We start from the raw sequence: 27,833 nt of genomic DNA, 5'->3' as shown, positions 1-27,833 counted from the left end.
GGTGGCCAGGAGCGGCCACTACACTCCAGTCTGGGTGACAGAGTGAGACTCCAACTCAAGAAAAAAAAAAAAAAAGAATGTGGAGATAGTGGAACCCTCATACCTTGTTGATGAGAATGTAAAATGGTTCAACTGCTGTGGAAAACAGTCTGGGGGTTCCTCAAAACACAAAACAGAGTTACCATTTGACCTAGCAATTCTACTCAGTGTATAGCTCAAAAAACTGAAAATAGGTGTTCAAACAACAGGAAAAAAAATAAATGAAGAGAAAACAAGACCAGGAGTAAGGAGGAAAAAGGACTGGTGTGGTCCTCTGGGGAAATCCTGTGTTTCAGGTTCCTCTAGAAACATAAACTTGTATACAAATGTCCATAGCTGCATTAGTCACAACTGCCAAAGGTGGAAACAACCCAAATATCCATCAACAGATGAACGGATAAATAAAATGTGGTAAAGCTATACAATGGAGTAGTACTCAGACATAAAAAAGAGATAAAATATTGATACATGCTACAACATGGATGAACCTCAAAAACATGCTAAGTGAAACTAGACACAAAAGACGATCATATATAGTGTAATTCCATTTATATGAAATATCCAGAATAGGTAAATCCACAGAGATAGAAGGGAGATTGGTGATTGCCAGGAGCTGCTTAGTGGGTACTTGTTTTCTCTTAGGGTAATGAAAACATTTTGGAACTAGATAGTCGTGGTGATTGCACAACATTTTTTGTTTTGTTTTTTAGAGAAGGGGTCTTGCTATGTTACCTAGGCTGGTCTTGACTCCTGGACTCAAGTGATTCTTCCACCTCAAGCCTTCCAAGTAGCTGGGATACCAGGCACGAGCCACTGTGCCCAGTTACACAACATTGTTAATATATTAAATGCCACTGAACTGTTCACTTTAAAATAGTTAATTATGGTATGTGAATTTTTCCTCAATTTTGAAAAAATAATTTTTAAAAAGGTGAAATAAACCTAATTTTTGCCATTTAACAGTAAAGTTCAAAGTACATATACACGTAAAACAAAATTTTAATGACTTAGGAGCACTGCTGTTGGCAGGGTCTGGGATCTAAACCAGGGTTCCTCAATGTGGGCATTAATGACTTAGAGCCAGGTAATTCCCTGCTGTGTGGGCCGTCCTGTGCATCACAGGATGATCAGCCGCATCCCTGGCCTCTATTCATGTTATGCCAGTAACACCCCTCCCCAGCTGTGACAACCAAAAGTGTCTCAAGACATTGCCAAATGTTCCCTGGGGGGGCAAAACAGCATCCTATTGAGACCCACTGGTCTAAATGGAAAAAGAGTTTTCCTAGTAATTACTAAGAATGTGTTCTTTTTCCAACTCCCAGTCATCTTGCCAGTGTGACACACTGTTTCCTGCCAACCCTACCAGGCACAAATGACCTATCTGGGAAACTCTGGCACCTGGTTATGTTCTTTCTTCCAAGTTCCCCCCAAAACACTCACACGTGCCCTGATATGCTGCTTTCTGTTTACTCTACCTTCCAGGCCAGTGCCCTGGATTATTCAGTACTCCCAAACTATCCCCAGTGCATGGCACCATGTCTCATTACCATCCTAAGAAATGAGAGACATACTCAAGGTACAGGTCAAGGAAAAAGTAAACCTCTCAGTTTTATAAGTAGAACAGAGCTTCCCTGTGCCTAGTTCCTCATTCCCCACTCTCCACAAAGAACAACAAAATTCCAAACCATCACCCTACCTGCCAACAGGGTAACAGGTGAAAGAAAGGTTGAAAGCCCTATCCCTACTAGATATAATTGAATTTCCAAAGAATTCAATTATCTCTAACTTTGAGGAACACAATCAATTCAGGTCTAGTTGTTTTGACATTAATCTTTCAGAAAGCCCCAAAAGCCTGATAGGAGAAAAGAATTATAAATCCATTTGAACCTAGCTTTATAGCCTTGGACAGGTCATTTAATCCTCCAGGCATAGTTTTCTCCTTTGCAAGACATATGAGTTAGGCTGTCTGAATTCTAAGTATAATGTATTAATTTAATACTACTTACTAAATACCTACTTATTAAGAGCATATAAAAAGATGAGTGGGGCTGGGCGTAGTGGCTCACACTTGTAATCCCAACACTTTAGGAGGCTGAGATGGGAGAACTGCTTGAGCCTAGGAGTTCGAGACCAGCCCAGGCAACATAGTGAGATCTTGTCCCTACAAAAAAAAAATACAAACATGAGCTGGGCATGATGGCACACACCTGTAGTCCCAGATGCTTGGGAGGCTGAGGCAGAAGGATCGCCTGAGCCTAGGAGGTCAAGGCTGCGGTGAGCCATGATTGTGCCACTGAACTATTCACTTTAAAATGAGAAAGTTCACTTTAAAATGACAGTATACATACAAACATCAGGAACAACAAATCACACATAAAAGAAGTCAACAGATATTCTCAGCAGCACCCTATACCTATACCTGTGCCGGGATAAAGTGAAGAGTTTAAGTATTAGGGGTGTGAAGGAGGCAGCATTTAATAGAGACTCTCTTGCTAACCATTTTGGGTTGTGAACAACTAATAAAAATATACCAGGAATATACCATTTCTAATTCAAAGATTGGGTTTTTTGTCTGACACAGTCGACCCTCCTCCTTTATCTAGAGGTCGTAGAGCCAAGATTCAAATAAGTAGTCCTGTGCCACTCAGCAACCCGAGGTGAAGGGCTTCCCTAAGAGTTAACCATTAGTCCAATGTGACAAAAGAGAACCAAGAGGCAACCAGTCCCCAGGAGGGCCTAAAAGTGAAAGGTGAACAGAAGCTCCCAATAATAAAATACAAATAGTAAATTCAAAATCAGGTGCTGAGAATGCCCTTACAGTGACCATTCAAAGACTTTTCATCACAAAGGCAAGACCAAAAGGAGAAAAAAGTATAGATATACAAATTTAAATGTTAGCAAATAAAGAAGTAAATGTAATATACATAACACTTGATATATAGACATTTAAGTAAATATAAGTTTAAAAATCCTTTTAATAAGAGAAAACACAAAGTTGCCAAATTAATGCATAAATTATAAATACATAACAATAAAAACAACTTCACTCCACAATCTGGCCAAGAGATAAGTCATCCAAATTGCTCTGGCTGCTCCTGCACAGCCAACATCACTTGCATCACCAGCCCTCTGATGCCATATTTTCCTACCCCTCAGTTCCTCAGGGCAGGAGGTCAGAATTTTCCTTGCTCTCCTAAGTTGACTCCAGACCATTACTCACTCCTCCTCCCTCATGTAAAACTTCCTATTCCTTTGAGCTCATGCCACACTCTGGCTTTCACTTTGCCTTGCCTTTGTACCTCCCCCTCAAGCTCATTCTCTAGCATGCACTGCCATCCTGACTTCCTCTACATTACAGCTCCTGCCATCTTCCTGTGTGATCTCAAAATCCACAAAGATTTCTAAACTGCAGCCTTTAGAGGTCTTCACTACAATGACCTTTGGTCCTCTCAAACACCTACATCCATGGCCATGCCCTAGACCTTGTCAACGCAAATCTTAAACATCAATCTGATACTTTCTGACACACCCTCCAAGTCTTCCAGTTTCTCAGGCCTTCATTCTGGCCTGATCATCCAGGCCTCCATCCTCTCTCAGAGTTTTCTATTTCTCTCAATCAATCAATTCACTTCTTAGGCCTGTCTCCTGTAGCCCCATGGTTTGACCATCTGGACTGCTCCTTTGATTTCTCTGCACCCTTGGACTCCCATCACAACTACCCAACCCTGAATCAATTCTAAGTCCATCTGCTCTGCTCCTAACTCCAGGCTCCTAAGTTCTACCACAGAAAAATCACAGAGCCTTGCAAAACCATATCATGGTCTTCATCCAGGCCTGGGTCCTTTACTTGTCCTTGGATAGCTCCCTCTCTCATTCCCCTCAATGGCTAACCCAAACACCTTCAGGAATTTTCTGGGCCCGACTCACCACTACCCTCAGCAGACAATCTTGCCTCCTTATTCCAGAAAATCGAAGGCATCTGCTATGTCTGCCTTCAAATTCCTATTTGCCCAGCCCTTCCCACCAAGACTTACCACTACAAACTTATCTAGATCCATACTGATTCACTTACCTCCTCTAGCCTCCGAGGGTAAAATTTCCTTCTTCTTTTCCAAGATTCCTTTGATTCCATTCATCCATCCACCCATTTAATCAACAAGTATTTACTGTGTGCCTACTTTGGGACAGTCATGGTTCTAGGCCTGAGAACTAAACAGACAAGCTCATGAAGCTTACATTCTAAAGAGGGGAGACAATACATAAACAAGTAAAGTACATAGCTTAATCAAAGCAGGGAAGCAGGGAGGAGGAATAAGGAGTGCTGGGAGAAGGGAGGGTTGGCGATTTTTTTTTTTTTTGAGTTGGAGTCTCACTCTGTCGCACTTCAGCCTTCCAAGTAGCTGGAACTACAGGCATGCACCACCACACCCAGCCAATTTTTTGACTTATTGTAGAGATGAGGTCTCGCCAAGTTGCCCAGACTGGTCTTGAACTGGTGAGCTCAGGCAATCCTTCCACCTTAGCCTCCCAAAGTGCTGGGATTATAGGTGTGAGCCAGTGTGCCCAGAGGTGGTGATTGTTAATAGAATGGTCAGGGAAGGATTCTCCAAGAATCCTTAATAGAATGGTCAGGGAAGGATTCTCCTCACTTAAACAAAACAAGTGAGGGAGGGCAAGCTTTGGGGCTACCCAGAGAAAGCACATTCCACATACAGGGAGAACAGCAAGTAAAAATGCCCTGAGGAGGGGAGGCGTGACTCTGCCCTGCCTTAGGGAACCTTAAGGAAGCTAGGATGGGTGATAGAGTGTGATAACCAGAGAGAAGAGGAAAGTCAGAAAGCTGAGAGATAACTACAGGACAGAGCATAGCACTTTCTAGACCACACCAGGACGTGCAGTTTTACTCTGAGTGAGATGAGGAGTCACTGGATGGTTCTGAGCAGAGTAATATGGAGTGATTTGCATTTTAAAGGACTGCTGGCTACTGTGCTTAGAGTAGACTGAGGTGGCTCAGGCAAAAGCAGAGAGATCAATGAAGAAACAGCTGTCATAATCCAGGCCAGTGATAGGCTGGCCCAGGTAGATAGCAGTGAAGGCAGTAAGAAGTATTGTGAACGTAGAGCAAACAGGAGATTCTGACAAGCTGGGTGGGAGGTAAGAGGTTTTTGGTCTGATTATCTGAAAGAACAGAATAGTAATTTCGCCCTCATTCTAGTTTTAATCCCTCTCTGTCTCTCCCCAGCCCCTCTCCAACCTGGTGCCTTCCCATCAGTCTATTAGTATGCTCAAGCATTTCCCAACCTATAGCTACCATACGATCTCTCTTTTACCCAAACTTCTTGAGGAAGTAGCCTAGACATGGTGCTCCCACTCATCAACTCACTATAATCTATGATTCCATTTCCATCACTCTTCTGAAACTTTCTTGCGGAGGCCAATGCCACTCCATTCACAATCCAGAAGACATTTCCCAGTCTTTGACCTACTTGACCTCTGAGACATTCTTTAGTGACCTTCTTTATTCAACTTTTTAATTTTGTCAGGTTCCATGTCTGTGAGGCACTCCCATCTACTGATTCTCCTCCCACCTCTCTGCATATTCCTTCTCTGCCTCCTTCAAGGGTTTTCTCTACTAGCTATCCCTTAAATGTCGCTAAACCGCAACTCCATCCTCAGCCCAGGTCTAACTACAAGTACCCTGCATGGATGGCTTCAAACAAACCAATTTTGTGATACTCAACTTCCCTAGGGTCCTCTTCCCTAAAAATAATTTGCCCAAGTTTCCCAAAGCCCATAGCCTGCTTTAGTAAAATTTTCCAGAGGCATACATACCCTTCACCCAACTCTCACTTCAGTGTACCCTCAGAGCATAAAAAACACCAGAGCTCTGTGTGTAAACTCATAGTACTTCCTGTATTTATCTGACATATGTATTTCTGATAAGGATGAAACATGGTGTTAGAAAAGTAATATTCTGGTCCATGTGGGGATATTCTAAATTCAGGTATTTAGTAGAGTGGAGTCGTAGGAGTGAGGACAATTTTGACAGCCTCAAAGAAGAGGAGCAGAAGCCCTGGCAGAATTCCAGTGGAGCCCTCAGTCAACCCACAAAATCAGGAGCGATAATAAGCTGTTGTTAGTTTAGGTCCCGAGGTTTTGGGATGGTCTGTTACACACTTCATGAAGGAAAAGACTGATAAATAGCCACAAAAAGCACACCATTAACAAAAAGGTAAATGACAATTTTTTTAAAATCTGCAATGTATACAACAAAGGACTAATGACTTAAATATGTAAAGAACTTCTAAAAATCATTAAGGGGTCAGGTGCGGTGGCTCAAGCCCGTAATACCAGCACTTTGGGAGGCCAAGGTGAGAGGATGGCCTGAGCCCATGGGTTTGAGACCAGCCTGGGTAACTTGGTGAGACCTCATCGCTACAATAAATTTTAAAAAATTAGCTGGGCTTGGTAGCGCACGCCTGTAGTTCCAGTTACTTGGAAGGCTGAGGCAGAAGGATCACCCAAGTCCAGCAGGCTGACGCAGGGGTGGCCATGAGTATGCTACTGCACTCCAACCTGGGCAACGGAGTCAGACTCCAACTCAAAAAAAAAAAAAATCATTAAGGGATGAATGTCCTAGTAGGGACACAAGCAATGGGACATAAACAAAAACTTTACCACGGAATAAATATAAAAGACAGAGAGGGAAGGAGGAAAGGAAGAAGACAAGGAAAGAGGGAGAAAGAAAGAAAAAGGGAAGGGGGAGAACATGTACAATCTCACAAACAAGACTGAAGTGTATACAGGTTTAATCTTTCTGGAGACTAGTTTGTAATTTGCATCAAAAAGGTAAAATAATCTCCCTTTCCCTAGACTAGCTACTTGGCTTGGCCTGGTCAAGTCAAGGAGGTTAAAGCTATGGAATTCCATCCATCAGCCTTAGAAGAGTGGTCTTAGAGGCAGACATGTTCAGAGACCCACATGCCGCTGGGCCTGAACCAAGAGAAGGCCTGGGCCTGGGCACTCGATAACTTTGCTGGGCTTAGCCACCACTCCTGCCAACACCATCAGTTCTGCGGAAAAGTTGATTCCTGTGCTTTCAGGCTGCTGAGCTGGTCATCCACCAGGTACAGAGCTGATCTTGGAGTTGAGAAGGGTCAAAAACACTGTCAAGAGCCACGTTTCCAGGAGTGAATGGCTGAAACCACGAAGGCACTCCAGTCACCTCAACAAGAGGCAGATGCTACCACCAGAGAGTTTGGATGGGCTTGGAACCAGCCAGGAGATGCCACCACCTGGGCATGTGGACAGACAGAGGCCCAGGGCACCTCTCTGAGCCCAGGCTGCCCCCAGAAGCTGCTGAAAAACAAGGCTAGGCTTGCAATATACAGGAAACTGCAAAGAAGAGGAATGCCAGTTTTGCTCCTAGCTCACAGCACAAGCATCTCTAATCAATGTCCTGGAAGGAGCCTGAGACATCCCAGTGGGGACGCTCATACTGTCCCTGTGGCCTTTTGTACTGGAACTGTGACTTGCATGCATAAGAGCCTCTGTGCTATGAAGATCATTCCTGGTTTTGCTCTACTGAATTATCCTAAATGTTTTTCCATTAGAAAAACTCTCTTCATGTAATGAATAATATGTTAAGGAACACTTGATTGAGCTATACTCAATTGTCATGGTTCTTCTGTTGAAACTGAACACAATGATTAAAGTGTTTCCCTTTAAAAAAAAAAAGGTAAAATATGCATCTCTTTTGATCCAGCCATTTCACATCCAGAAATTTATTCTAAACAAGCAATAGAACAAGTACCCAAAGGCTTTAAAAATATTCATTGCAGCTGTTTTGTAATATCTATAAAAACAACCTGTATGTCTAATAATAGGAAATTGGTTAAGTAAATCACAATACCTCTAAACAATGACCTAAAACTGTTGATGCAGACCTTTAACCCAGAAAGACAATTACACTATATTCCTAAGTGAGAAAGCAGATTATAGAAGATAATGTAGAGTACATTCTTAATTTTATAAAAATATACAAGTCTTGAGGGGCACACACCACAAAATTAAAAACAGTAATGCACAGGATTGAGTAACATTTTCTCTTTATGTCTGGCTTACCTTAAATTAATTATTGTGAACATAATGTCTGGCTTTATCTTCTTCACAATAAATTAATTTGTATACATAAAATACTTTTAAGATGTCTTGATTGCTTTCTTCCCCATCAACCAAAGATTATACAGTATAGGGAGCCAGCATTCACTTCATTGCTTCAAGTCTTCTATCCCCTAGCACTGAATACCAGGGCCCGTACTGAGACATAAGCACATTCAGCACTGTGCAGTGGATTATGATTCTGGACACTTTTCTGCAGCTTCAATAAAGACATGGAATAACTGAAACAATGTTATAAGAGCGCCTAGAACACTGTCTTACATCAAATGTGTGAGGCAGAGACTGAGGAGAGTGGGAAGGAAAAGAGTAAGGGAAAGGATGGCAAGCAAAAAGGAAACTGGAAGTGGGTTAAGTCCGCAAACTGCTTCTCGATTCTTCAGACAAATAGTTACAAACACATTTAACAAACGTTAAGTGTCAAATGGTATCTCTCCAGAACTCAACCTTTCTAGAACATGGGACATTAAAAAAATGATTTCTGTGTCAACAGATACAAAGCCCATGTTCTTTAATAGCAGACAAGACCCCAAACTCTCACTAAGAGCCTCTTTATTGGTACACACAGTTCTAATGAGCTTAGTTACCCAGTGTCCAAGACCACGGCAGATTAAAAGCAGCAAATTAGAAAAGTGGGGCTAATTAAGGAAGGCACACAGGTAGCAGCAAGAAGTGACAGCTGTCAGTCTCACAGGAACCAGAAAACACTATAAAGCGCAAACATGAAATTCAAAAAGGACAGCAACCCAGGGCCATTTCATTCAGGAACAAACTATCTATCCATATCAAGCAAACATCCTAACAGATCTAAAACAAAACAGTTAAACTCTCATAGCAATGCATTTGAAAAACAAAAGAAGCATAAGATGGTAGAGTTGGAAAGTCACTTCACCATCCCCTAGCCCTCATTTTATGCACAAGGAACCTGGTGGACAGAGTTGGGAAGCAATTTGTCCAGAGTACAGCACATTGTGAAGCCACTAGACAGGGTCAGATCAGGAGCACTTTCCACCTGGTGATGCTGCCTCTGCGGCATATACTGCAGAAGACAGGAAATATGCATATAATGTAGTTCTGAAAAAACCCTATCCAAAATAGTAAAATTTTAAAAACTAATACACCTTCAGGGGCAAGGAAAACCTGTTTTCCAAGAATGAGTAATCTCAATTGGGTTCTTCATATGACCAGGCCAGTCTTTTACTTATCCTTTTCACTTCTCTCCATAAACCTCAGGAACTCCTGCATGCCCTTTCCCTGCTCTTCTTACATCCCCAATACAACTCCCACCCACAGCGTTCAACAGAAAACAGAAGTCATGAGGCAAGAACTCCCTTAATTTCCCAAACCTCACTAACTGTGCTTCCTCTGAGCCCATTCTTTCTGTTCTTCCATCCAGGTCGGTCAATGAGGTGCCCTTTCTAGCTGAGTTCCTGACCTCATCCATGACCTCCCAATCCCTTCCTCAGCCCTATTCCATCAATAATCCTCCTGGCACTGTATTTTCAATCTCTTCTTCTCTATTGACTGGTTCTTCTCTGCTTAATATACTCAAGACTCTCCCTTCATTAAAAATATAACTTACTATTAATAAACAAAATTTACTGTTAACAAAAATAAACAAATTCTGTGCTGACTCAGCATCCTCTTCACTTCCCATTCACTCACCATCTCACTGCCTGAACTCTGTTCCACTGCTCCACAGAAGCTGCTGTAACAAAGCTCCCAAATGATGTCCATATTTCCAAAATCAATGAACACTCTTTCATCCTTATCTTGACCTCCATAGGGAGTAAACACCCTGAAGTATGCATTCCCTTCTGCTTTTAATTTTACTTATCATTCATTTTCATCACCTCACTCTCTCCTGATTCTATCTTCAATCATTCCTTCTGCCTCTTTCATGTGTTCACTCATTTTTTTTCTTATTCAGGGGTACATGTGCAGGTTTGCACAATGGTAAGGTTTGGGCTTCTAGTGAACCTTTCACCGAAATAGTGATCATAGTACTCCATGTAGTTTTTCAACCCTTGCCCCTTCCCCCCTTTAGAAGTCCCCAGTATCTGTTGTTCTTATCTTTAGTCCATGTGTACCCAGAGTTTAGCTCCCACTTACAAGTGAAAACACCTGGTTGGTTCTCTGTTTCTGAGTTAATTCATTCAACTGGTTTTCACTGAGCTCCACAGATATACGAGGCACTATTCTAGACAGGTGATACAGTTGCCCAGGCTGGAGTTCAGTGGCACGTTCATGGCCACCATAGCCTCGAACTGCTGGCTCAGGAGATTCCTCCACCTCAGCCTTCCAAGTAGCTGGAACCACAGGAGTGTGCCTCCATATCCGGCTAATCTTATGATTTTTGTAGAGACAAGATTCCCATGAAATTCCAGTGAAAGGGGAGAAAAACAATTAATAAGCAAGAAAATCAGTTGATGCATAACTCTGTGCTGAAATCAAACAGGACTGCTTCCCTACATTGGGTGGTCAAGGAAGACCTCTCTGAGGTAAAATTTAACTGAGCTCTGAATGACAAGCCAGCCATGGGAAGATAAGAAGGAAGAACACTCCAGGCAAAGAGACAAGCTAAGCCTCAGAACTAAAGGGGAAACAATATTACATGCTCAAAAAAGATAAAGACGGGCCGGGCTTGGTGGCTCAGCCTGTAATCCCAGCACTTGGGAGGCCGAGGTGAGTGGATTGCCTGAGCCCGCGGGTTCAAGACCCGCCTGGGCAACTTGGCGGGACCTCATCTCTACAATAAATCAAAAATTAGCCAGGCGTGGTAGTGCGCACCTGTAGTTCCAGCTACTTAGAAGACTGAGGCGGAAGGATCGCCAGAGCCCAGCAGGTAGAGGCTGCGGTGGCCGGGAGTGGCCACTGCACTCCAGTCCGGGCGACAGAGTGAGACTCCAACTCAAAAAAAAAAAAACAAAAAGATAAAGACGAACCACTGTGACAAAAAAGCACAGTGGTTGAAGTGAAGAGAGACACAAGCTCTTGTAGGGGTTTGCAGGTCAGAGTGAAAGTCTGGATTTTTTTTTTCAGTTGGAGTCTCACTCTGTTGCCCAGGCTGGAGTTCAGTGGCACGTTCATGGCCACCATAGCCTCGAACTGCTGGCTCAGGAGATTCCTCCACCTCAGCCTTCCAAGTAGCTGGAACCACAGGAGTGTGCCTCCATATCCGGCTAATCTTATGATTTTTGTAGAGACAAGGTCTTGCCATGTTGCTCAGGCTGGTCTTGAACCCGTGAGCTCAGGCTATCCTCTCACCTCCGCCTCCCAAAGGATTGCAGGCATGAGTCACTGTGCCCAGCTAAAGTCTGGATTTTATTCTAGGTGTGCTCCTCTTCCTCCACATAGTCTCCCTGTGAAATCTCATTCCATTTCAGCTTTCATTCATATCATGTGATTTTATGACAATTCCCACCCAAACTTTTCTCTAAAATGCAAGCCAGTTCTATCCAACAGCATCCTGAACTACACCCACACTTGGATTTTCACTGGCACCTCATGCTAAAAAGTCCCAAACTAAAGCTATTCTCTTTCCCTTAAGCACTGTTCTTTTGTATTTTTATTGACACCATTATCTACCCATCACTTAAGTCACTTAAGCCCAAAGTTCAAGATCCATCCTAGCTTTCTTTCATCTCCAACATCTAATTAACACTGATTTTTTCTAAGTTTAAGGGAAAGATATGGAAAGAATAGAGAGAAAGGAGTGGAATCTTTCACCTCCACTAATAATGACACTCCCCCCCCCCTATGGTTCATACATAGGCCAAGGTCAACAACTCATTAGGAATATTGTCTACACAGGTCTTACACTTCATTCTCACTCCCAGGCTGTCTCCCAAAATGGTCTCAACAGAAACTACATGTCTGAGTTAGAAGAAACCTTTGAGATCATCCAGTGATCTTATTCATACAAGGAAACTGACAAGCTCAAGGAGAGGAAGTGATATGTCCAAGATTATCAAGTAGGAAACCAGGTGATTTACTTCCCCTGCATCATATGGGTGTTCATTCAAGTTCTGTGAGCTAACCCTAGAAGCAGGACTTCATTGTAGACTTGGATAACACTCCTTCATGTCTCCTTAATTCCTGGGTGAGTAGACAGTCAATTAAATAGCCCATTTTATTTTATATTTGTTCCAAAGCAATGATTTTAAGAAAAAGAAACATTTCACCTTCCGAGAAAGTCTCTATTGCTTAAACTTAACTTTTTTCAAGGAATCATTGGTCAGAGAGCCACCTAGAGTTGATCTGTCAAAAAGGATATGGAGCTCACTGGGAAACCATCAGGTAGGATTTGCTGTGGACCCCTCTTTTCATCCCTCCTCTGAAACTAGCAAGAACAGGGAGAACTAGCCAGGCTCAGTGGCTCAGACTGTAATTCCGCTCCTTAGGAGGCTGAGGTGAGTGGATTGCCTGAGCCCGCGAGTTCGAGACCCACCTGGGCAACTTGGTGAGACCTCATCTCTACAATAAATTTTTTAAAAATTAGCTGGGTGTGGTAGCGTGCGCCTGTAGTTCCAGCTACTTGGAAGGCTGAGGCAGAAGATCACCAGAGCCCAGGAGGTCGAAGCTGCAGTGGCCAGGAGCAGCCACTGCACTCCAGTCTGGGCAACAGAGTGAGACTCCAACTCAGAAACAAAACAAAACAAAACAAAAAAAGAACAGGGAGAGCTAAGTGCCTACCTATGTTCCCAGGGCCACATACAGTGATCAATTTCAGGTACCACCTCTCCAGACTCATTTGATAACTTAGTTGCTGGTGCCATATTCAATCAGCCCCTTAAAAACCATATCCAGCCGAGCTCGGTGGCTCAGCCTGTAATCCCGCGCCTTTGGGAGGCTGAGGTGAGTGGATTGCCTGAGCCCGCGGGTTCAAGACCCGCCTGGGCAACTTGGCGAGACCTCATCTCTACAATACATTTAAAAAAAAAAAACCATATCTTCTTTGATAAGTATGAAAGTGTCATGTCCTCTCCACACCCCAAACCCTGAAGTCTACAATGTGCCTCTTAAGGGGGTATACCACCAATCCCCATCCTCTTTAAGGGTCACTTCTTTCCTGGGCTGAACTGGAGTCAATCTACACATTTTCAAATTAAATATTCCCTTCCTATTCATGACACGTCCCCATGTTCACTATCCCAAATGCAAGTTGAGACTCACCCTCCTAATTTACTGCAGGTCAATGCACATCACAAACTGGAAAATGAATGGATCCCTTGCTTAAAGATATATTTCAGTAATGTCTGAGTTTTTTATACTTAGTCTAATCGTTGCCATCTTTACAGTACAGCATTTAAACAGTTTAGAGTTTCTTTATATAATTATGATACCTATTCCTTATATCTCTACTTTTGAGATAGTACCTGATACCCATAATTTAATGCAGTCAATAGAGTCACATGACTTTCTAGATGTTTCACTTTGCTTTGGATTTTGTTGTTCTTCAACTTTCCTAAAACACTAGGAGATTCCATAGTTTTTATTATAATAAGCTATGTGAAGTTCTCAAACATAGATCTATTATATTATCAGAATATGGATAAATAAGGAAAGTTTGGATATCTCAAGTCTGTCTGGTCTCTCTTGCTTACCCTGTGAGTTTTAATTAGTACTGATTTGTTGTAATGTTTATTCAGCGATTTATTCTCAAGTACCCACTGTTACATTGTTCAAATTTAAGACTCCTGACTAAATTGTAAACAAAAAAACCTAGGACCTATACCTTACCCTAGTTAGAACTAATTACCTAACACTAAAAGTAGATGCAAATGAAATAGATAAATAGTAAAATAAAACTTTTGAGATTATGAGCCCAATAAAGTCAACATAGTCAGCAAAAAAGACAGACATCCAGAGAAGTTGCGATGAGTAGTTAGGTGAGGGAGAATTAAGGTAGGTGGGTAAGGAAGGAGAGAGCCCAGGTGCTGGGAACACCAAGAGTAAAGCATTGGACAGAACTAATCCATGGTAAAGGATGATGAGGCAGGAAGAGGCCTGGATGAAGCAGACCTGCCACATCAGCATGCAAGAATTTGAACCGGATAGGCACAGAGGCCAGGTGTTGGTAGAGAAGCCCATCACATTAATAGTAATTTGATAGGTTGGGAATAATTTCCTAACACACAGATAGCTTTCAAGAGGAGCGGGGAAATCAAACCACAATATTTATCTATGTTTCTCTCTACTCCTCATCTGGGAATTTGTGGACATACTGTAATTTTGGAAATATTTGAGTTTTTGACACTTGATCAATTTGATCCATCTTTAAAGTATAGCATTTAAATAGTTTTAGAGTTCCTTTATATAGTTATGATATTTATACCTTATATCTCTACTTTTCAAATTGGTAATGTCATATACATACACATACATCTCCACCAGGTTATACACAGAGCAAAAAAAATTGATTGATTTTTTTTTAAATCCAAGCAGCCAAATATTAAGAGTTATCATTTACAAACTGCTAACTAACTATGCCAGGCACTATGCAAAGTGCTTTGCACGTATCATTTCATCTAACCCTTATAACAACTCATGTTTTTGCATTTTATAAATCTCATTTTATAAATGAGAAGACTGTTAATTTTTGTAACATCACAGGGACAGGTCCAGCATTCCAGCCAGGGGCTAGTTACCGTCAATCCCTGTGCTTTTAAACTACCTCACCCGGTACTAACTGTGGAAGTCTTCTCCTAAGGAGAACTTCATAGCAATCCCTTTATTCCAGGGGGGAAGAGGAGAAATGACAATACCGGATATCAGATTTTCCACAATCATTACAGAGTTACACCTTCTGGTCAAACCAAGATTTTTCTCTGTAGCCAAAGGCTTAATGAATTATTTCTTCCAATGCTGCTCCCTAACCCACCAACACCAAGATTCCCAGGCTTCTAAAAATAGTAGAGGATAAAGGCCTGAGGAACAAGTTTGGGCTATCCCAAGGGAAATTAAACAAATCTAACAAATCTGTATAATAACTAGCACTTCCTGAATCAACCAGATTCACTGACCAGAGAAAATGACGAGTCAAGGTACTAGCAGAAGACCTTTCACCTCTATAAATGTTGCTTGGGCCCTAATCCTCCAGGAAGGGCCCAACCTATGATGCCTTAGTCCCATTGCTTCTTCCTGCCCCCACAGGTAATAAAAATCACCATTTTGTTCTCAAATTCATGCTCAGTACCAAAAGGACAATAATCTTTCTCTTACCCTAACGGTCCCAGCACAATAGCTGTAAGCATCCGAACAAATTACATGGCATTATACTGCTTTCTCCAGGATTCAAGTCCTACATAAAAAGCATCATTATTTAAGATCATTATAATTACAAATGATAATCTAGCATCAATGCTATGCTTAGCCTTCTATTATAATAATATAGGGATGCCACTCTTAAGCTCTTTGGTTCAATAATCTCTCAGCTTTTCAGAAACCATAAATAACACAATTGGCACTGCCATCCCTTGTCTGCCAAGGTTAACTCAGAACCCAAAGAGAAAAGTAACCAGCTAAAGCTGATTCACCCACAGCAGAGCTCAAACGAAACTACAAGTTTCAGGAACTTGTCCTCTGCCAAGGTGGAAGTCTCACTCAAAAGCACTCCTTTTTCTTAACAATTACCTGTGACTCAATAGAAGAACTAGGATTGTTTAAATTATATATAATAGGCTAAATAATGATAAAGATAATAGTCCAATAACAAAAATATAATAAAGGAGGGAAGAAAGAGGTATAAAATGCTAGAGCCATACAACTTTATATGCTAAAAGTCATTATTCCTGAGTGATTAAACTCACATAGAATGAAAAGGCTTTTTTGGTTTGGTTATAGACACAGACTATCTGAATTATTTATGAAGGCAATTTTGTTCTTAAAAGACCAAAAACACTTAAATGCCTCAACTTTACTAAAGTAAGACCAGAACATATGCAAACATGCTGAACTAGATGTGTTCTCTAAAATAGGCGATTTTGTCCCCCAGGTGACAAGTAGCAGTGTCTGGAGACATTTTTCATTGCTGCAATGGGGTATGTATGTGTAATTCTGTCATCTAATGGATAGAGGCCAAGGATACTGCTAAACATCCTACAATGTACAGGACAGCCCCTTGCAACAAAGAGTTCTCCAGGCCAAAATGTCAGTGGCATCAAGGTGGCACAACATAATGTGCTGACCAACATAGGGAGAGGGAAGGGATAGAGGTCACTCAGAAGGGCCTAATTTGCTGTGTGACTTTAGGCAAATAACTTAATTTTCCAGTTCATTTTCTTAGAATCAGTGAATTAGCAATCTTTCTTAGCCTATTATGGTTAAAAACTGCTGCATATTTTCTACATAAAACAGCTACTTATAGAAATCACTAAACCAAAAAGGTAGAATGGCAAGTCTTTGTAGGCCCTGCTGAGAGAAGCTGTAACAGTACGCTATCATTTACTGAAATGGATATCAAGCTTTAAAAAACTCTCCCCATATTCCCATATCTGAGTGCTTATGGTTTGAGCAAGCTGTGATCCCCTCAAAATTCATATGTTGAATTCTAATCACCAGGTGATAGTATTAGAAGGTGGGGCCTTTCAGAGGTAATTGGGTCTTGAGAGGGGAGCCCTTATGAATGGGATTACTACCCTTATAAAAGAGGGACCAGAAAGCTACCTGTCCCTTTCACCATGTGAGGACCATCAAGAAACTAGCAGTCTGCAACCCAAAAGAGGACGCTTCCCAGAATCTGACCTTCCTGGCACCCTGATCCTGGACTTAGCCTCCAAAACTGTGGGAAATAAATATCTGCTGTTCATAAGCTATCTAGTTTATGATATTGTGTTATACCTGTCCAAATGGACTAAGCAACCCCAAAATGTTGTGGAAGCATTATCTGACTCGAAAAGCTCACAGACAGCTTCAGTTGGGAAGGGTCATTGGAGGTCAAGAGTGTTATGAAAAAAGACACTGGTGATACTTTGTACAAAAAAGAATTTTCAGAAGCATCCTGCTTGTGGCTAGAGACTTTGAGTTCAAGTTCTTTCACTGCTACTTCTTGTCAATATGGCTTTGGAGAAGTCATTTAACCCAGTTGTCTCCAACCTTTTTGACATCAGGGATCAATTTCATGGAAGACAATTTTTCCCAAACCAAGGGGTAGGGGGATGGTTTGGGGATGATTCGAGTACATTATACTTATTGTGCACTGTATTTATCATTAATACATTGTAATATGTAATTCAATTATTATAAAATTATGAAATTATTATTTTGAAATGTCTGCAAGCAATTGATTTATTATGGTCTCCGTGCAGTCAAATCTCATTGCTAATGTTAATCTGTATTTGCAGCCACTTCTCAGTGGTAGCATCACCAACTCAGTTCCACCTCAGATCATCAGGTATTAGATACTCATAAGGACTGCACAACCTTGTGCAGTTCACAATAGGGTTCGTGCTCCTATGAGAATCTAATGCTGCCGCTGATCTGATAGGAGGCAGAGCTCAGGCAGTAATGTGAGCAATGGGGAGCGGCTATAAATACAGATAAAGCTTCACTAGCTCACCTACTGTTGTGTGGCATGGTTCCTAACAGGCCACTGACTGGTATGGATCCTTACTTGTGCAGCTGGAGTAATAGCTAAACTCTGTAGGAATGTGATCACAAAACGAGAGGATGTAGGTACAATGTTATTTTATGTTAAGAGACAGCTTGCCCTGCCAGGGAAGAGTGAGCAAGGTTTACTGAGCATCTCATATGTTCTCAGCTCTGAGATGCTACGGCAAACAGAGAAGTAATGGAAGACTGCTTCTGTCTTCCTGGTTGACAGGAAACAAGTAAACCTCACAGGACAATGATATATCTCTTACAATGCTGGGGTGTGTGGTACAGTCTCTAGATTCTGGAAGGGTTGAGGAGAAGGATCAAAGAGGACTGACGTGATTATAAAAGATTTTGTGAAGATTGACTGTTCTTAACTGAGAGTCTTTCCCCTGTAACCCATCCTTCAAGGAACCTTATTTCAAGGAACATATCTAGTTCAACATGTTTGCATATGTTCTAGTCTTCTCTTAGTAAAGTGAACGTAAGTATTGCAATTTTTTTTGTCTTTTTAAGAAACAAAAAATGGTTGAGAACCACTGCTGTAGACCCATGATCTCCAATCAGGAATATACGAGACAATCCACTGGGGTAAAGAAAGAAAATATAAGACTCCCCATTTATATATATTTTCTTTTTTTTTTTGAGTTGGAGTCTCACTCCACCGCCCAGACTGGAGTGCAGTAGCCGCTCCCGGCCACCGCAGCCTCGACCTGCTGGACTCCGGCGATCCTTCCGCCTCAGCCTTCCAAGTAGCTGAAATTACAGGCACGCGCTACCATGCCCGGCTAATTTTTGATTTTTTGTAGAGATGAGGTCTCGCCAAGTTGCCCAGGCGGGTCACGAAATATTTTCATCCTTTAAAATAACATTTTCAGAGTAAAAAGGCAACCCACAGAACAGGAGAAATATTTGCAGACCGTATTTCTGGTAAGGGATTAATATCTAGAATACAGAGAACTCCTAAAACTCAACAATAAAAAAACAAGCAGGCAACCCCTCGAGTCTCCTCCCACTGTGGGAGTTTTCCTCTCCTCTCAATAAATCCTCGTTTCAAAAAAAAAAAAACCAGGCCAGGCGCAGTGGCTCAAGCCTGTAATCTCAGCATTTTGGGAGGCTGAGGTGAGGGGATTGCCTGAGCCCATTGGTTCGAGAACAGCCTGGGCAACTTGGTGAGACCTCATCTCTACAATAAATCAATAAATTAGCCAGGCATGGTAGCACACGCCTGTAGTTCCGGCTACTTAGAAGGCTGAGATGGAAGGATCATCTGAGCCCAGCAGGTTGACACTGGGGTAGCCACAAGCATGCCACCACACTCCAGCCTGGGCGATGGAGTGAAACTCCAACTCAAAAAAAAAAAAAAAAAACCAAAAAAACCAGTAACCTGAATCAAAAATGGGTAAAGGACTTAGACATTTCTCCAAGGAGATTCACACATAAAAAGATGCTCACGTCACAAGTCACTAGGGAAATACACATCAAAACTACAAGAAACTACCTCACACCCATTAGGATAATACTATCACAAAAAAGAAAACAAGTGTCAGCATGAGGATGGGGAGTAACTAGAACACTTGTACACCGTTAGTGGGAATGTAAAATTGGCACAGCCACTATGGAACACAATAGGGCAGTTCCTAAAAAAATTAAAACTAGAATTACTATGATCTAGCAATTCCACTTCTGAGTATATATCCAAAAGAACTGAAGGCAGGGTCTTGAGATATTTGCACACCCATGTTCATGACTGAAGCATCATTACTCACAATTGCTAAAAGGTGGAAGCAGCCCAAGTATCCATCAACAAATGAATGGATAAATGTGGTATATACACACAATGGAATTACTGAACCTTAAAAAGAAAGGAAATTCTGATCTATGCTACAACATGGATGAACCCTGAGGACAGTATGCTAAGTGAAATAAGCCAGTCACAAAAAAGACAATTCCTGTAAAAGTCGAACTTACGTGAGGTACTTGGACTAGTTAAAATCACAGAAACAGAAACTGGAGTGGTGGCTGTCAGAGCCTGGAGGAGGAGGCAATGGAGAGTCATTGTTTAATGCATACAGTTTCAGTTTTACAAGATGAAAAGTTATAGGGATAGATGGTGGTGATGTTTGCACATCATAAATAAATATATATATATGTATATGTGTATATATCTCTTTTTTCAGTTGGAGTCTCACTCTGTTGCCCAGACTGGAGTGCAGTGGCATGCTCATGGCCACCAGAGTCTCAACCAGCTCAGGTGATCCTTCCACCTCAGCCTTCCAAGTAGCTAGAATTACAGGCATGCGCCACCACGCCCGGCTAATTTTTTTATTTATTGTAGAGATGAGGTCTTGCCAAGTTGCCCAGGCTGGTCTCGAACCCGTGGGCTCAGTCAATCCTCTCACCTCAGCCTCCCAAAGTGCTGAGATTATAGGCATAAGCCACTGCGCCAAGTCTATAAATATATTTAACACCACTTAATTGTGTACTTAAAAATGATTAATATAGTAAATTTTACACTATATGTATTTTACCACAATAAAAAACTAGAAAAAAATGACATTTTTATCATGATAAATATGTATGACCCAGCACTCATTCAGTCCATGTCAGTCACATGTCTCATTACGAAGGGTTGAAGGTGATAACCTTTCAACACACTGAGACATCATGTATGCATGGTGAAGTAGATTTACTAATTACATTATTTTAAATTAATTAACCCTCATCAAACAAACAAGAGGCTTAAAAAGAATCCTGTTTAAAAAAACTTAGATTAAAGATAATGCAACCCTAAATGAACAACAGAATGGCAGAGCTGTCATTTCTACTCCTGGTATATTCTTCATCAGTCATACCACAATGTAGAAAAAAATCACAATTCAATAAGAAATGACAAAAAGAAATAAGTTTTCATGATACACTTCACCCAATATATATATACTGTCTTCAGATATTAGCTGATGATAGCAGCACATGAATGTAACTTACACACAAATAAGCAGACATTACAAAGATATTACAGGCTTTTTAACTGATTGTGTTATTTCATCCAAAAAGTTTAGAGTACTCCTCTAAACCAACACTTCCCAAAAGAACACAAAATGATAAAATATTCTTATTTGTGCTGTCCAAAACTATAAGCACTAGGCACAAGTAGCTACTAAGCAACTAAAATGTGGCTACTGCATCTGAAAAACTGTTATTTAATCTTAAATAACTTTCATTTAAATAACCATATGTGGCAAGTGGCTACTTTATTGGACGGCACAGCCCTGGGTCACTAGTAGACTATTTCTATCTCAAAACATACAGCTCCCCACCAAACAGTGTACTTTCCTGCTTTTGTGTCTTTGGTCATGTCATTCTCTCTGCCTAGAATGTTCTCCCCACCTCTGTCCATCTAGCAGTACCTTCTTATTTGTTGAAGAGGCATCTCAAATAACATCCTTCTTTGTCTTTCCCTGACCACTCTCCACCCCCACAAAAGCAACTGACGCCTCAGGTCTGTCCCCGTAGCCCTTTTACATCACCCATTGCAGCACTTACAGCTATTTGCTCACATGTCTGGAGTTCTACGATTGTGAGTTTCTCAAGGCACAACCATGTCTTATTCATCTCTGCATGATGCCTGGTACATAGTGAATGCTCGAAACATTTTCTGAATAGCAGTGAGTGACCTGACAAATCTTGACCTCCCAGTTCATAAGGCGGCGTTCTTTCTACTACACCAAAACATGGCTTCAAAAAAGTAGACTGGAGGCGAGTTCCTGCTACCTCACAGTGCTAGATGCTACTTCAATAGATAATACCATTTCTACTGTTATAATTTTTTGTCTCTTTCAGATGCAGATGTCAGTTATCCCTTAAGTAGGCTCAAAAGGCATGTGTCCTGACAGTGGAAGATGAAGGTGGTGCTAGTCTCCTTTCTGAAGTGCCAACTTTCAAATACTGCAAGTTAAAATCATGACTCTGATGCAGTAATATTTCTTCATATGTGTGTTGCTAATATTTATCAAGCCTTTCTCGTGTATTCCACATGGCATTTTAGCTATCAAGATACAAGTATATGCCTCCCCTCATGCCCTCCCACTCAAAAACTATGTGAAACTATTGCACTGTCTTCATCATCTCTCATTAAATGTATCTGACTTTGTTACAAAGACCAAAGGAAAGACTCTGACCATGGCAATTGCTTATTCTGGACTTCATTTCTGAATCCTAGATTTGGCTATATTTAGCAAAGCTATAACCGTCATCGTGCCCGAAGCCAGGAAGAAGACACCATTCACAAACCACCCCCTGAAAATCTGCAGTTGCCTCTAAAAAGCCATACTTCCCAGCAGGCAAAGACATCTGAAGTGGGAGGGATCAAATTGATGTTTGCGTCAAGAGAAGGTCTCAGGTGCTTAAAACTAATCTCTCTGCCTGGTACACAAGGCTCTCCCATAAACTTATTTCTTCCTTTTCTCTCCAACATACCTTCTGCTCTGGTCAAACATACTCATTATCTCCCCTGTTCAAGTCTTTCTGTAACACTGGTCATCAAGCTCCCCCACCTGCTTCTGTAAGCTTCTTGCCACTAATGCAACCTTCTGGGACCACTCTTTTTCCTCGGCTCCCTTTCCCTGTAATTAGCACAGGGCTGAGGCACGGTAGGGGAGCAGTGCATTCTTAAAAGAGATTCCATAGTTATTCAAAACCCAAGGCCACTGAAGAAAGTGACCTGCAAGCACATCCAGGGAGCAAACATAAAAAAATTTCAGCCTACTATTCCTTGTCCTTTTCCTGGTTCTGAGGAGGAAACCCATACTGAGCAAAATGGTAATACGAGACTAGCCAGCATTCTCAAAATCCATCATAGTGTTTCACCACTCCATGCCTTTGCATATGATATTCTCTCTGCCTTGAAGGTCTTGGGTAACTGTCATCTGGAACATCTGCCAGGCAGTTTCCATTCCTGTTCAAACTGCATGTTATCTATGAATCCTCACCAAAGGCCCTTTCTCTGTCATCTCTTTTATTTTTTTTTTTTGAGTTGGAGTCTCACTCTGTCACCCAGACTGGAGTACAGTGGCCACTCCCGGGCCACCGCAGCCTCGACCTGCTGGGCTCCGGCAATCCTTCTGCCTCAGCCTTCCGAGTAGCCAGATTACAGTCGTGCGCTACCACGCCTGGCTAATTTTTTGATTTATTGTAGAGATGAGGTCTCACCTACCCAGGCGGTCTCGAACCTGCGGGCTCAGGCAATCCACTCACCTCAGCCTCCCAAAGGCACGGGATTACAGGCTGAGCCACCGAGCCCGGCCTCTGTCATCTCTTAACATCTTTTACCATCTACTATACACCAAGGGTCATGCAAAGTGCTAGACACTCATCTCAGATCTCAAGGTAATTTGTTATTTGTTGAGCTCCTTAAGCAGTAGGCGCATGTCACATCCATCTTAGGATTTCTGAACCTAATACAGTGCCTGCCACAAAGAAGTAATAACAAACGTTCACTAGATAAATATATACATGCATCATATTGATACCATCAACCCATTAGAAGTATGCCTTTTGTGAATTTTTTTGGTGGTTTCACGCACATTTTTTTTTTGAGTTGGAGTCTCACTCTGTCAACCAGGCTGGAGTGTAGTAGCACACTCACGGCCACCCCAGCGTCAACCTTATGGGCTCCAGCGATCCTTCCAAATACCTGGAATTACAAGCATGCGCTACCAAGCCCGGCTAATTTTTAATTTATTTATTGTAGAGATGAGGGCTCACCAAGTTGCCCAGGCTGGTCTCGAACCCACGGGTTCAGGCAATCCTCTCACCTCAGTCCCCCAAAGTGCTGGGTCACGCACATTTTTAAACTTTATTGCCTTGCTCTGTAAGTAGGAGAAACTGTGGAAGTTTACTGGTGTGGAGACTTAGTAGCCCTAAACCCGGATTGTTGAGTATAGAAAAGAAAATGGTTCCACCTACTATAAAATTGATACAGCTCTGGAATGTTATCTTGGACACCAAACTAAATAAACAAACAGTTATTTATCATCTAAAGCTTAGCTAGAAGGCCACGTATAGCTAAGGGAAGTGTGATAAAAGCACAGCTTCTCAGTCCTTCTGTGAATATTGCTTCAATTTTCCCATTGAGCTCATTCTGCAAGCTTATACCAAATCTCCCCTTGACATCACACGCCCATTAACTTAGACATGATTTAGCATCTCATCATGGCATCTTCGCTGAGAAAGCTAGAGAGAAAATATCCTCCCTGGCACCCAGCCTAGAAATAGGCATATTCCTCTAAACTCATGACTTAGAACTTTCACCTCCTCAAACAAGTCCCTGCCGGACTAGTCAGTGAAATCAGGCCAGAAAGGCTGATGCTACCAATGGATAGATGGCAACCCAGGATTCTCCTTTCTTGCCCAGCTCCTGCTCCTTGGGGTTCTTGCAACTGCTCACTAAAAAGCATAGGCCAATATTTATGTAGGGACAAAGACCACCAGTGGGATATGGTGGTAATCCAGTCTGTGTTTGAAGCCTCCCACACCACCCCTCCCTAAACTGCCTGCCCACTACTGGTAGATAATGGCTACCATGTATTAAACACCTGAAAAATGTTAAATAGTTTATATATATACATTACCTCATTTAATCTTCAAGACCACCCATTAGGCAGCGGTTCTCAAACTTTATCTTGCATTAGAATCTCTCAAAGAACTAATTAAGTCCCGCCCCCACAGCCTATGCAGTGAAGTATGAGAATCTGCATTTCTAGCAAGCTCCCGGGTGGTGAGGATGCTCCAGATCCAGGCTCCATTTGAGAGCCTCTGTCCCAGGGAAACATTCAAGAGACGTCTGGAGTGTCTTGCCCCAGATTCCACAACTAGTAAGAACAGATCCAGAATTTGAACCTAGGTCTTTCTGACTCAACACACGGTGCTGGTGACCACGCTACAGTAGTTGTGACTGTATGACTTGTCTTCCCAAATCCACTGGCAGCTCCTTAAAAGCAGACGTCATTCTTCAACTCCCCCCGCCATCCCTCTCAAAACTTCATAGTGCCTTTGGACTTTGTTGGTGCCACATAAATACTTAGTATACTGGCTCCTACATACTTCTAAGGAGCACAAATTCAAATTCAATTAAAGCCAAAGAACACAAAGAGGGCAGCATTGCCAGACCTAGTTTTACATAATAATATTCTCTCTTGCTACTCTGAGACTTTGCCCATGCTGCCATCACACTGACTAATTCCTACTCATTCTTGAGTCACTTCCTCTAGAAAACAAATCCTGGCTCCCTAAAACTGGGGGTCGCTGCACACTAAGCTTATCTCCACAACTGCACTTATCACTCCATTATAACTGGCTTTTTTCTATCTCTCAAAGTAGTTTGTAAGCTCCAGCATCCAGTTCACTATCATATCTCCAGAGCCCAGCACAGTGCCTGGCACATCACAGGCACTCCATAACTGTTTGTTGAATGAATAAACGCAGAACTGCAAGCCCTAAATTCCACTTTAAAATATCATAATGCATGATGCTCAGTTCTCAGGGATGAATTCTGGGGAAGAAGAAGGCAGCCCAGATAACAAAGACCAATTTTGTCTTTTCTCTTTCCCATCACTCTTCTCACATTTGAAGACCAGGCACCGCTTTGGCCAGCACCATCTGAACAAAATGCTCCTGGGCTACAGGGTCAGTGGGACCATTCAGAGGGGAGAAAAGAGCTCTGTGCTCTCTCATTCCTTTTGATTTTTCCCTCGCACTCTTCTTCTCCACCTCACTGCAGTCAAGAGCTTTGGCACAGGGATGAAAGAGACAGAGCAGACTCAAGGGTGCGGATCTGGCAGCGGGCACAGAAGCATCTCCCATCTTGCACCAAAGCCCATAAGGAAGGATCCAGAGGGACAGTGACTCAGGCCCCGGACTAAGTCCAGCTAGAGCAGTACTGAGAATGGAAAAGAGCAATTATTTCACAAGGACATTGGCTGTCAGATGTCTTTTAAAAATAGTGTTGTTAAAGTACTGGCTTCAACCCTATCCCCAGAAAACTGGGCCCTACTGAATCCAGAGCTTATACAAGCTGAGAGCCAAACACAGCTTCTTCCTCTTCCCAACCCACCCACCAGCCTGCAACACTCACCATGACAAGCAGTTCCCAGGTCCAAGTCAGGACCCTTGTTTCAACCTTAGCTTGCAAAACAACCTTTTTAAAAGAGGCTGCTTAGTTTTCTTTCTCTCTTCTCCAGCTAATAAACTGTCCCCTACCAGCACCATGTTGCACTAACAGAGACCTCCCCCTTCCTCCAGCCCCTCTCTGTCTATAACACAACCTACAGCCGGTTAGCCCCATCCAATTAGTTTGAATTGCTTCGTGCCAAGGAAATTGCTGCTTTTATTAAAAATAAAAGCACACGAGGCAGGCAGTGGGCTGTGAAGAGTATGAGTCTGGCATAATCATGAAGGTCGAGGTTAAGGTTACCAAAAGCAACATGCAAAGATTTCCTGAAAGCCTAGGGGATAAAGATATACGTATGAGTGCAGACATACAGATGAAACACACACAGAAGGAATTTACAAAGCAGATCTAAATAACATCCTCTCCAACAGAACAAAATCAGAGCCATCCTTAAGTAAAATAAAATAAAAACTACAACGGGAGGAAGAGGGGCCTACTAGATTGAATTCAAAATAACCGCATTCTTGTTTCATATAATTTCTGTTTTCTTAGCTATATCCTGGGGACCTGATTACAGCTGGATCAGGAAACAAACGTAGTCAAATCTACCAAGAGCCTTGGCTCTTGTAACAACACAAAGCCATTCTACGAAAATCCTCTGTTCCTTCCAACGCTTGCTCATGGAAGTGGGAAAGTTGGATAGGAGGAGAAACCCCCCTCTTCTTAAAGGTCTCCCCATCCCCACCCTTCAAGCTTCACATCAATATTTCAAGTTTTAGGAGGATGACAAGCCCATCACCCTGCCTTTGGTGTAAACCTTTACACTTTCACACATATGTTTTCTCATCTGATCCTCAAAATTTGGCGAGGATGGCTTCCGAAGATAAAAAAATAAAAAATAAAAGGCCACTGAGGTAAACAATTTCGGCAACCCCCAGAAGCCCTGTCACTTTCAAATCTCAGTTTTAAATCTCTCAAGGACAATGACTCACAGGGCAAGTGAAGGGGGAAGGGAGGGTCAACTGGTCAAAACCCATTCATACATTCAACAGCTAGAAAGCAGAGTCCTGCCGCATCAGCACAAGATTTTAATGTACGGCACACTGAGTCCCACCGCTGAGTCCCACCGTACCTTCCGCCAACACCTCGTCCACAGTGACCTGCTGTCGCCCGATGCCAAAGACTCTCCCGATGTAGCCACTGCCCAGGCCGGAGGTGCTGCCCCCTCCTCCGCTGGAGCCGGAGCCCAGGCCAGAGCCGCCCTGCTCTCGCCGGGAGTCGAAAAACTTCTTCATCTTACAAATAGGAACCAGCAAAGCAAAATACCGACGGTTTCTAGATTTTTTTTTTTTTTAAGAAAAGCGATCCAAGGATTTCTTCTCGGATTTCAGCTCGGAGAGGAGCCACCCGAATCCGGCCCGTGGGGGTGGAGGCTGAGGGAGGATGCCTACAGGGATATGCGTGTCAGTCGCGCGGCGGGTCCCCTCCTCCTCCAGGAGCGATTCGTGTAAGTTTAAACCTGTGATGACAGAGGAAGAGAGAGGATGAATCAGTAACACTCTTAAAAATTAAACTGCTGAGTCCTAGGGGAGCAAAAGCCATCATCCTGGGGAGACGCTTCATGCGTTTTCCTGGCGAGAAAGCCCCTGAGGCTGAAACGCGAACCCGGCCCCAGAAATCGGGAGCCCAGAGCCCGCGGCTCGGAGAAAGGGGGGATTCGAGCTGCTCCCACTGCGCCGACCCTGCCGGGCATCGCCTCCCCCGCCTCCCGGGCTCCCCGCCGCCCCGGAGGCAGCATCCAGGCTGCACCCACTTGAGGCGGCTCGGCGGCCGGCGCCCAGCTACCAGCCCA

The 27,833-nt window shown here is 42.6% G+C and overlaps 1 protein-coding gene across 1 annotated transcript in view; it reads right to left on the bottom strand.

Moving 5' to 3' along the window:
- Window positions 1-27,826, bottom strand: part of LOC103260774 (AP2-associated protein kinase 1) — a gene marked incomplete at its 3' end in the record, with an annotated part of 124,621 nt that extends 96,795 nt beyond the window's left edge. Inside the window, exon 1 of the mRNA XM_021712539.1 lies at window positions 27,114-27,826. Within this exon, the coding sequence (XP_021568214.1) occupies window positions 27,114-27,276 (163 nt within the window). The remainder of the gene's footprint in view (window positions 1-27,113) is intronic.
- Between the last annotated feature and the right edge of the window lie 7 nt (window positions 27,827-27,833).

This window comes from Carlito syrichta, unplaced genomic scaffold (genome assembly GCF_000164805.1).
Source record: "Carlito syrichta isolate Samal-C Ts95f unplaced genomic scaffold, Tarsius_syrichta-2.0.1 Scaffold303336, whole genome shotgun sequence".
In the NCBI taxonomy this organism is placed as follows: domain Eukaryota; kingdom Metazoa; phylum Chordata; class Mammalia; order Primates; family Tarsiidae; genus Carlito; species Carlito syrichta.
This window is presented reverse-complemented; position numbering and strand designations above follow the sequence as displayed.